This window comes from Acipenser ruthenus, chromosome 7, assembly GCF_902713425.1.
Source record: "Acipenser ruthenus chromosome 7, fAciRut3.2 maternal haplotype, whole genome shotgun sequence".
Taxonomy (NCBI): domain Eukaryota; kingdom Metazoa; phylum Chordata; class Actinopteri; order Acipenseriformes; family Acipenseridae; genus Acipenser; species Acipenser ruthenus.
Window position 1 is genome coordinate 43,820,742 of NC_081195.1, and position 12,401 is coordinate 43,833,142.

Here is a 12,401-nt window from a genome sequence, read left to right on the forward strand (position 1 = left end):
TTCCACTGAAACAGTAATTCATCCACCAATATGTGCACTCTTCGTCCGGTTATGACTGGGATATTCCACCGCAAACTCTGGCACTGCTAGCTCAATAGATTGAATATATTTAAATATCTGTCAACTTCAAACGTTTATCCAACTCTTTCTCCGGTGATCAGTCGGGGCTAAGTAAAAGGTTTGATTACAAGTACTTTTAGGATTTTAGACATCTTATGCTGTGGACTGCCACACTAAGGCAAACACTACAGTATCTCTGTTCAAGCCAGTCGCAGGCTGGGTCTTCAGATTGTCAAAGTTCAGAGACTTGTTTGTGTGACAAGAGCCTTGGGTTTCGTGTCAGGAGTCCTGTTTGAAAGTTGCGGGCTTTGCCCGTTTATTTTGGGCTGTGCCTGAGTCCACATGGGGTGTTTCCCATTGGTTGTTCTCGTTCCAAGATGTTCCAGTGTTCTCAATTGGTCCGCTGTTTCGCCCCGTTGGCTGGATTTATGAGGTGTCCTGTTCTCTCTCAGTAGTGTCAAGGCATTCAAAACCGTCTGGTTTTACCTTTTGAAACACACCGCCGGCGCCACAGGATTTATTCAGCGCTGGTGAACTTGTCCAGTATTTAGTTTATGACTCGTTTTAAAATAATTCTTTGTCAGTGGGGGAGTTTGTGACAAGCAACCAAGTAGACACAGAGAATGGCTTAGGACCCCCCTCTGTATATTATAATTCTGTTAATTTCATAAACAGAATGATATTATGACCCAATCTGACGTCACAGTGTTGTATGGTAATGCATGTTCATGAAGGACACTATATAAATGAATTGGTGTTGTACGGTAATGGCAGTTGTCTTGCTGTGTGAAGGGATCCATCTTCATTAGAGGTGCTCCATAAATTCAAATTGTATTGTACAGGGCTGCAGGACTTTTAATTAAACATTCTTCCACATGCTTATCCACAGAATGAAAGGCATTAAACATTTACAGTGCGGGGAACTCAATTTCTTAGGTTATTACTCAGAAGAAATATGAGAAGGAAAGCTGATTGTTCTTGTTACAGCTTTAAATGCAAACCTAGAGGCAGGTTAAACACTCTGAAGTAATGGCAGACCCCCTGGGTTACTGACATCTATAATTTAATCACGTCTTTTCCTTTATAAATAAGTCATCAGTTAACACACACAATAAAAGATCAAACACTGAATACAGATAATGATCAATCTGTTTCAACTGAAACAGTTAAACAATTAGCAGTTTCTATGAAAGTATATATGTTTCCATGTGTAACAACCCCAACCTTTTGAATAATGACCTTGTTTAAAACTGTTTCTTGTATATGTTAGACCTGCTTTTTAATAAAGTGCTTGTTTCTCTCAAACAGTTTGTAGGTAAAACAAACAGAAAAGTATCAAGTATCATTGTGTGATTATTTTTACTATTGTTACTCTGGCAATGCATTCAAGAAGACAGATCTCTACAGACAGTGAAATGAGCATTTGCAGCCAAAGCATCCTATTCATCACATTCACACTGCCAGAACAAAACAGCACGTCAGGAGCTTTGAAAAGCTATGATGATAACCAGTCATCAACACTGGATTTAAATAAGATGCTTATTGATACAAATAAATCTGATTAATTTAAGCTGTGTTTTCTTGATATCCTGAAAAGGGATTAATAATACTGTTTACCCTTACTAAATGTGCTGCAGGGGGTGATCAGATTATCAGGGACACAGCTCAGTCAGTGGTACATGAAAGTGCATGTCTAAGCTTTGGGACGAGCTTTCTTAAAGTGAAGGAAGTGTGTAATTAACTCTTTGGTAGCTGATTGAGGTCTCTGAACCGGGTGACCAGGGTTCAGTTCTCAGGCTCTACCTTTACATTCCGTTAGGGTCTCTGGCATACCATGACATTGTGATGTGAGACTGAGGCAACAAGTCCTCAGAGGCACCACTGTTGGTCTGGAAGATAGCTATAGCTATAGTTTACCTGGATTTTAAAACTTTCCAACTCGTTACATTTTTGCAATCCATTTTACTTTTAGATTACCGTATTATACTTTTACCTTATTTTAAAACCAAACAATAGTTAAAGTACTATAAAAAATATATATTGAAAAAATAAATGCTTGGGTGCCTCATTCGCTTTTTAAAAATATAAATTGATATAAGTTTCATGTCTAAATGTCTGTGCAGTTTACTAGCATTAAAATGTTGTTTTAACTTCTCCTATAAAAGGTCTAACATTCTATTACTGTGATTTTTTATGGTTTGCAAATACTTGTATGGGTATATCCAGTATTGAATGACATCAGAACCACACAAGGCTATTCAATAATCTTAAAGAAAAACACCAAAAGTTAATGGCCAATCACAGAGTTTACTCATTTCTAGAGTTGCTTCACTAATTACTTGACTTTCAAAGATGGTACAACATTCACTGTTAGACCAGTCTTGATAGTTACAACCCCATCAGGTAAAACACCGAACAATATCACCCACCCAGTTACCACAGCACCTGTATCTTGCTTATTAAAATCTCTTGACTATTTGTGATGCCAATTTATTTATTGAGCAAGCTGTCCCTCATTCCGTTCTACAAAATATAGTTCTCCATGCCTATGACCTTCTCTATAAAATGAGTGTACAAAACAACATTTCTAAAACACATTTCTGGCATTATGTTATTGATTACATTTTTTTCCTGATAGCTGCAAGTATGCCAGATATTTTTATTGCTCACCTTGGTTGGATATAGTCTGGTTTGTGGATAAAGATTGAAAGCTGGCAAATTCTTTGTATACATTTCATTGTATATTTCTCCCATGACTTGATGGGGCAATTTGGATCATCAGGGTATTCATACAATAAATGATCATTTTTTGAAATGTTGTAAAGAAAACATTACCCTTTTAAATGGCTCCTATGTGTTATTTTGCAGTAAGGACTTAGTGCACTGGTTCACAGTGAGAGATGGTGTTTTTAGAGGCACATATTGTACAACCAAATCAATCATTTGCTATTTTAACAAAACAATGCAGCACTCATTCGGGTAGACAGAGAAATGCGTGCTGCTGTTTATAGGGAAGCACTGTTGTTTTAAACTCGTATAAAAAGGGTTTGTGTAAAAATTATAATTGTTGTACAAGGATTGCTGATAGTGTGCTACGAATGTACATATGAATTTGGAACTGGAAGGTTTAATATCCAGTGTGGCGCATTTATCCCACATAACATAATAAACTTGATTTAGTTATAAACCTTGGAGTGTTTTTTTTTGTTTGTTTTTGTTTTTTTTCCCTGTGTTTGTGCATTGCTAATAATTTTGCTGTTTAGTGGTTACCCTAGATTTTGCTGCTCTGGTCCTTGGTGCTTGTGTGACTGAGTTATCAGGCCCCTAAATGTTTTTTTATTAGGCTAACAGGACGGAAAGGTTACATTTACTAAAGTAATAATAAAAATGGTTTTAAAAAAACAAATTCCCATTGGACATATTTTTTTTTAGATTCTATTGATTTAAGTATTACTATGCAGGATAGCCGTTATACAATCGTACCTTTATTAAAAATGTGCACAGATTAATCTACTGATTTTATCTTCTTATATATATAAGGGTTGTCACTTGATTAAAAAATGTATCTGTTTATTTATGGGCATTATTTGATTATATATATATATATATATATATATATATATATATATATATATATATATATATATATATATATATATATATTAGTAAATATGAACTGGAGAGAAGGGCTATAGTGGAAAATTATTGACACAAGGGAAGACTATTGTTACCGACAGGGGCTATAATGCCTGAAGCTGCAGGCTGAGAGCATTGTACCCTTGAGGTAATAATAGTCTTCCCAAGGTGCATTTAATTTTCCACTATGGCTGAGTCTGCATTAGATATTTAATATATGTATCTGTCAAGAAAATAAGTAAGCAAGGTTGGATAGTAAATACAACTTTATATATTTTGTTTAAATATAGCTGATACAGCATAAGTAAATAAATAAATAATGCATAGTTAGCAAAGTTTTTTGTTAAGTCACAGAATCGCCAATGAGCAGTTTTTTCACATTTCACCATTTTCTCTTGTTGTGAGGAGTGAAAATGAAAGGCACTTCTTTGAAAAGGGGCGGGACTGAAAGTGATGTGAACCAATCACATGACACATGAAGACAATTTCACGGTGGTGAAAAGGATGTTAGGGTAATAGTTAAATCTATTTCTGCTCCTATGATGACGTTTTAACCACTCACAGGCGAGAATTTCCATCACTCATATATGTATATATTGGGGGGGGGGGAGATTCACTGATCAAAGTTTACAAAATTTAGGTAAATCGCACAAAAGCAAATCTGGTCATATCACAATTTACATAAAAGTTTTTTTCTTTATTCTGTATTTCAAAAAATACTTTTCCCTCATTTGAATTCTGACCCCTTTGTTGTACTGGATCAATGTCTAAATAACCACAAAAAAACTGACAATTTATTTAAGCAAAATAGCATCACTATTTCTGATTGTTTATTAGCTTCAGATGTCATTTTAGTTGCTTTTTTTATTAAGTAAATCCCTTATTAATTTACGGCGATTCATTCTTAGTCCTTCTGGGTTCAGTTACTCTAATATTGAGTTATTATTACTTTTTAACTCCAGACAGCATGCAACATCTGCACTCATCAAAATCGTTCAAGGTAAAGTTCTGCAGACACCATAGACCTAATACTCATAAATCAAGCTTTAGTTATACATCAAAACTGTCTGAGTCATCATTTGAAAAAAATATACTGATCAAAAAACTTTCCAATTACTCAGTAACAAGACTGCTTGTTAAACCATTTACTTGTTGCATAGTTGTAGCTTTGGATTTACTTCTCTATAGAAATATGTATATCAGAGGTTGGGTAAGCAAGCAAAGTTAACTGGTTATAGTTTGTCTAGGTCACTAGCATCACAATAACAAGCACACACTCCACTTTAGGGTGCTTAAGGTTTCTATGTTTTTCTTGGTTCAAAAAAGGAAAGTGTTGAGTAGGCCTTGAGAAACAAAACATTTAAAGTGTCAAGTTTAGATCTAATAAAACAAAGAATGATAAAGATGTAAAATCATTTTAATTCATCCAAGCAACATTTCTCATGTTTTGAAAAGCAAAGAAATATAATTTATCCTACCTTTGCATCCCTCACAAGTAAGTGCATTGTAATGGTATCCAGAGGCCTTGTCCCCACAAACTACACAGATTTCATCCCCGTTTATCTGCCCTGCATGAAGTCCCTCTCTTGACCTCTTGCACACACGTGTAATCCGTTCTTCTATCCCCTTTTCACATCTGTTCTCAAAGGGCAGTTTCCTCAGTTCATAAACTCCAGATGTGGAGTACCACTCTTCAGGGTACTGCGGGTAGTAGCTGTGGTTGGAGTAGTAAGGTGGTGAGGCTGTGGGTGGCTGTACGGGAGAGAAGTGCATGCTGGGATAGTTGGGGAAGGACAGCACATCTGGATCATGCATCAGAGGACTGTTTTGTTCTGTCAGCAAATCTAGGATCATGAAAGAAAATGTATGATTAAATAAAGAAATGATACAGGCCAGGAACATTTTGAGTTGTTGTTTGTTTTTTTGTTTTTTTTACAAATAAATAATGCAGAATTCAAATTCTTGTATCTAATTACACAAAAGAGCCATTGTGAAAATCCCCTTGTGTAAGATTAATATAGTAATCCTTTTAAATATTTGGTGGAGGATATATTTGTCAATATTTTATAGTCAAATTGTCAATGTTGTAAGGCCAAAAAAATCTATAGATTAGACATTTTTTATACTGTATGAATCAGATCAGCAGCAATCAGCAAAAGAAAACACGCATTCATTTAAATTGGTATGCGGTTATAAAATTCAACAAAAAAATCACAAACAGTATTATCTTTTAGAAACATTTTTTGCTTAGTTAATAATAAACCAAAAACAACACTAGCTTCCCTTATTTCTTACCACATGTCCACACTACATTAAATTATTATTAATGTATTATTGAAAAAAAAATCCTTTCTTAAATGCTATTTCTTGTAAAGCAACTGTCCTTTATTTTCAAAGGCAAAAGCACCACCGGGAAATGAAGCTGACTTGTCAATACTGATCTAAGTCTTAATTAAGCTACCTACCTCCCGCAGGCTTCACTCGGACCATTTCCATGACAGACAGAAGCTAATGAATGTGATGAATGTGTCCGGCTTGGGTACCTCAAGACCTTACTATTTCTCCCCCTGTACCTCTCTCAATCAAGAACAGTCTAAAACCAGCATTCATTGTAGCCACTGTAACATCATAAACATATACTAATGTATTACCCAACCACCAGTCTTTAGTACCTCCTCAGGTGTGCTGGGAGCTCAAAGGTTGCCAGGATTACTTATTAACTTTAACACCTAAGTTACTGCATTTCTGATAATATACGTATCATGGTCATACTGTAGGTATGTGTGAATTGTAAATATTGATAACAACTCTAATGAATATATACCCACCAATCAACTAACCAAATGTCTTCAACCAATGTCTCACAATAATTGTGCTTCTCTCAGAACTACATTTCCTATCATCCTCCTGCTCACTGGTAAATCCATCTCAGTTACATATGTGAGCAGGAGGATGATGGGAAATGTAGTTCTCAGGGGTCCAAGTGGGTACATGTGAAGCCATCTTGAGGCAGGAAATGCAATTTAAAAGTTTAAAAAAAGTGGTCAAAATGTAAAATAAATAAAATAGAACAATACACACACCTTACATAAACAGTTGTAGCAACACATGGGAACATGTAACACAATAAAATAAAAAGGTCCTTATATACCCTTTAAACACATCACCATTTATAACTTAGGTAAGCTGCTTGCAGCACGATTAACCTTGTTACAGTATCTGTCAGTATCTTGCAGCTCTACACTGGGGCGCAGTAATTACCAATACAAACTCCAAGACACCACTCTATGAAAAATGAAACCGACTGTTATTAATTCATGATGGAGCATTTATTTTGGTAAATGATATTTTGGTAAACTGCCGATAAAAAACAAAACAAAAAAACATTTGATCAGAGATTAAGTTTCACAGGCATTTTAGCTTTAGGGTTCAGGATTTAGCAAGGATTCTGCCTGACTGAGACCTGGATTGAGAGTGCCAGTCAGATTGTCTTTGGGTGGGTCCTTTGAGAAAATTATCTGTTGCTTCGGAGAGCAAATACTTGTATGTTTCTTCACCCAAACAAGCTCACAAAAAATTTGTATATTTCACTCGAATTTATTAAAAAGTTCCAAATTGTTCTTCAGAATAATTGAGAAAAATTCAACATGCCTCAATGTTTATAAGAAACCTTGATGTACTGTTCTGTAAGAGAGCTTTTATAAAATCCATGTAAGGTTTTTTAAAATCATATTCAGATAAGAGTAAAGTACAAGGATGACTACAACCTCCTATTTTTTAACAGATGTGTAGCCACCGAAAATGTAAATAGTCGCTTACCAAAGAACTGGGAGTTTTCAGACAAAGAAAAGCCATCACTGACAGGCATCTGGAGCTGCCCCAACACATTTATATCTGACCCCATCCACTCATTCATTCAGATCTCGTTAAAAGGTCAAAAGAAAGAAGAAAAGCCCTGGAAGACATAAATAGATGCATTCTTATTTGCATATGGTTGCATGCAAATGTCAGCCCAACAAATGGGGCAAATAAAGTGTTTTATGGTAATTAAAAATATATATTTTGGTATTATATCCCAGCATGCCTGTATCTGTTAAAAAAATATGTACTGTATTAGAAATAACAGCAGAATGTTTACATTGTGGAATGCAATGCAATATATTGGAAAGGTAGGGCTGCTTTCCACTGTATTCAAACCTATAATGGAAAACACGAAGTAGTAGAATTTAATCAGCCTAGGCTGGACAATTTATGATTGGGGATAAAATTACACTGTTGATGAGACATGTACTGTGCAAATAAGATGACTAATAAAATATGCCTAAACTTGGAGAACTTGCCTTGAAAACATCCAGTAATCAATACATCAATCAATATATTGTGCATAAAATCAAGCTTTCAAAAAAAACAAATCTTTCTTTAAGTAACTCTTTGCAAATAGGACCCCTTGTTTCTTACCCCAATCAACCCCTGTCCAAACCAACCACAGAAAACAAGCACTGATAATAGGGGTGTGCCGAATAACACGTTTAAACAGGAGGTCATAACAAGCACATTATATGTGAAAAGGGCTTATTATTCGTATATAGTTTTAGCCCCACCCACTCAGTCATAAAAATACACATTAGGACTGTCAAATAACTTTAAAACACAGATCAAAGTGCCTTGAATATGTTTTTATGGCTTTGATTTGTAGCTCCACCGCTTCCACAAATACACATTTTGACTTAAAAACCATCAAAATCTTTCAGTTTTAGCCAGCCCTAACTGTTAACTAATTCCCATTAACCCACTGCAGACAATTCCCCACAAAAAGCTGATAATTAATAAGGAGACATAGTTAATTGTCTCTGTATCAATAATGATGTAGTGAAACAAGTACAGACACTTATATAACCTACTATAACAACTCTGCCTAAAAAAAAGCATCATTACCTTTACCAAATAAAGTCTTTGGTTGGTTGTATGGGACCACGTGGGACATGTGCTAAACGAATCCCTTCATCTGCTGTAGTTCAATAACTGTATCGTGAACAACCTGCAAAAAAAAAGTGAAGTAACTCATAAACATGTATAAATCTTTAAGCTATTAAATTAACTTAAATTGAATTGAAGAAAGTTGATTCAAATGATCTTAAGGTTCAAGGCGGTCATGAATTTTCTGAATGCACTCACCCACGTCAAATGATCAATCACTTAGTTTAGTATACCATACTGGGCACCAGTTTCTTTCATTCATCTCTCTGCTCCTTGCTCCTGTAAATACAGTAAATATAAAACCAGAAAGGGATTACACACTCTGTCGCAGTAAGGCATGTAATAGAGGATTGTTTACATGTAATATAGGATTGTTTACATGTAATGTGCTGCATGTGTTGTCAATGGTCACGGTATAGCTTCTGCCCCTTGGGATCCTCTAGTAAATGAGATGTGAAATATTATTGTGTGGAAGTACTAAAGGAAACTTAGTCAACCAATGGTCAACCTTAATACTAACCAGGCAATATTAAAAACAAATTACAGTTTTAATAAATGACAAGCTCTCAAGACCACATAGGTCCCTTAATTAGATGATATTGGATGAGATAAAACTAGTAATTAATAAAGGGAAAGAAAGATTGAACAAGTTCATAAGTTCAATATCTCCTAAGCACTCTCGTGTTTTTTGCTTCTTATTTTGTAACAATGTGGAATTTTCTCCTTCAATTTTCTCCTTTCCAGAAATAGTTTAATTAAAGGGTACATAAGGACCTTTTTATTTTATTGTGTTACATGTCCCCATGTGTTGCTACAACTGTTTAAGTAAGGTGTGTGCTTATATTATATAGCTTATATTTTCCCAGGCTTATTCTTGTAATATGATAATTTTTTAATTGTTCAAGGTAATGATGATGGATGTGAATTCATCATGATGTCAGAATAGCAAAACCTAAAAGTGATTGCACATAAAACTACAATAAGATTTGTTCAATCTAATGTATTATAAACACAAATCAAACTCTGATATACAAAACTTGTTATTACCATTGAGACCTGAAAAGATACCTTTAAAATGAATCATTGAAACTCATACATGAGCATAAGACATACATAGAATATGTGTGATACCTAATTTACGGCTATAAGTACCCAACAACAAAAATGACTGAAGAACCTACCCAAGTTTATAAAATATGATACACAGCTACTGCATTGGAGTATCCAAAGAGCTCTTCTTTCCCAGCTATGCTTGAATCATCCGTTTTTACAAAATATTATCAGTGATTGTTGGTGGTTACTTGTCCCAGGCTCAGCAGTAGCTGTCATGTAAGTCCAGGGTCAAAGAAAGAGGGGGGGGGGGGCATTGGTTATTTATTAAACAGTACATAAAAAGAGGCAGCCCCTTCACATAATAATAAGCTCTGTAAATTTGGAATGATAAACTATAATCATTGGCAGTCATACTGTAAATACCTTACTAATAAGTGGTTACTATAAATAATTGTATAAGCTTTTTGTGTAAACACAGAATGTAATGTTTTAATGGTGTCTAAAAATAAAAAATAAAAATGTTTAAAACTGATAAGCCATTGAGGTAATTTATCCCTGATGACATTGCTGCAAGTGATGCCAGGCAGATTGTATCCTAGCAACCTGAACAGCTACTGTCTTAAAAGTTAGCTGGGGAGAACTTTTGTGTTAAAATGATAAGTGCATCAACTGACTATTATTGTGGTGTACCTGCTACGATCTAACCAGAAAGAATGAAAATGCTAAATTATTTCATGTTATCCAACAAGATAGAAAAACAGCACAGCAAAGCCCAATAAATACATCTTACAGGGATTGTTATAACTTATATTGACATTATACTGTCTCTTTAACGTACCAGCACTGCCTTCAAAGCTGTAGAAATGCAACAAACAATTCTACCCAAAAAACATAATGCTAAGGGGTAGTAGCGGATTGAATGTCTGCTATCACATAACCAAAATATCAACCAAATATAAAGATGCAATCAACCCACGATCCTCATGGTAGGGTGGTTTTTAAAGTTATCCAAAAAGATGCTCTGAAATTTTAATAAAAAAACAAGAGTACCAGTGCTCAAATAATGGTCGAAATCTGTTAAAAAAATGCAACCCTACTGGTCAGATGCTTAATGAGACGAGGCAGAGATAAGCCAGGCTGTGCTTCTTCTCCAGGGTTCAGTAGCTTGGAAACATTTCTTGCTTAGGTTTGGCAATTTGCTTGAAGTCACCAGTTTACCGAGGCAACTTTGAATTGCAGTGACGTTCTGATTGGGCATTTCAAATTGGGCAGAAATAACTGGGTTGATAAAAAACAAACAGATATGTGCAACAAAAATGGTAACAAGACATATAGAATGTTTCGGCATTTTCAATAATTATCAATGAATCACATAAAAATATTTAAAGTAAGATTTAAAGTTATTTTTGTTGTTTCATCCACTCCTACTGGTAATTGATTCCAGTGTTTCATCTGATTACTAAATATTCCAAATACCTGATACAAGTGCCTTCACAGACATTTACAAACTAAAATTCTGAATACACGCCAGCTATGAGAGTTATCACTTAAATCAAGATGTAGACAAATACATAGATACAACAGACTTAGTAACACAGAACAAATAAAATAACTAGTGGAATATTACTTGTAAAATAATGCTGTAAAATAGTCAAGTGCAGCCTTGAGCCTTTGATGTTGCAGTGCAACTTAATCTAGAAGGGATAATACAACTTTTAAAAGGTGTAATACAAACATAGCTACTGCAACTAAATAGTAAACTATTACTTCTATCACTTGTGTTTTATCATTGTCAAGAATATGAGCCCTGAATGCATTACCTATTTCTATATATTATTATGCTTTGTATACTTTATTGTTCTTGCATTGAGTAGGTGTACTTTTCAATGGGCGATTCACTAAACACGCACTACCCTTGTTTCTTCAGCAGACCATCTTTCAAGTTACATCAGAGACATAAACCAGGACATGGCATGTAACAGGTGATAAATAAATAAACACCTTTTCCATTGGCAGCTGTGGCCCGTAGGAATGACCATTACGATGGTATCACACTAAGCAGAGATTTTACACTGAGGTCGACAATTTTGATATTCATAGTCCATTTTTGGTTCAAGGCTTTAAGTTCCCTAGCAACTGACTTTTTAAAATCATGAATCATCTTATTTTTTACAAGCAAGCAAATAATATTATTAATTGTTAGAATTAATTATTTGGAAATGGCAACATAATTCTCAAAAAATGTTGCCTAGAATCTTGACTTTCACCCTCAAAGGTGCCATCCCCTCATGAGGTGAGAATTGTGACAGCTGGGGTAAACCAAGGCCAGGTGATGGAACATATCAACCAACTAAAGTTTTTTAGCTATTTGGGCAGACTATCAATAAACAGCAGGCACTCACTTCTATAGAAGTACAGTTGTTCAATCTTAAGATCAGCCGACAATTGCTGCCAACTGACCTTGAGTTGATTTGTAGACACGAGTAAATAACTTTAATGGCAGACTTTGTCTATTTGAATCCACACAGCACTTTGAGTGTTGTAAAATAAATTAAGCAAATGAGGGATGATTAGTCTACTGAGCCAAGGTTTTACCAGCTGTACAGAAATCAGAATTGTTCATGTTAACTGAAGACAGCGTTTAAAACTTTGCACTGGTGTGTTTCATATAGTCT

The 12,401-nt window shown here is 34.9% G+C and overlaps 1 protein-coding gene across 5 annotated transcripts in view; it reads right to left on the minus strand.

The window, feature by feature from the left end:
* LOC117414949 (bile acid receptor-like) overlaps window positions 1-9,978 on the minus strand; it is a 30,661-nt gene extending 20,683 nt beyond the window's left edge. For 3 of the 5 annotated variants that reach the window (XR_009329160.1, XM_059027030.1, XM_059027027.1), the window contains exons 1-5: window positions 9,855-9,978; window positions 8,872-8,952; window positions 8,632-8,734; window positions 7,516-7,651; window positions 5,175-5,540 (exon numbers count right to left, since the gene is read on the minus strand). Coding sequence is in view for 4 of the 5 variants with exons in the window: in XM_059027030.1 (XP_058883013.1) it covers window positions 5,175-5,540; window positions 7,516-7,612 (463 nt within the window). In the remaining variant the exon portion in view is untranslated. Of the gene's footprint in view, window positions 1-5,174; window positions 5,541-6,161; window positions 6,253-7,515; window positions 7,652-8,631; window positions 8,735-8,871; window positions 8,953-9,854 lie in introns of those variants that run through there. The other 2 variants (XM_059027028.1, XM_059027029.1) reach the window with 2 other exon arrangements.
* Between the last annotated feature and the right edge of the window lie 2,423 nt (window positions 9,979-12,401).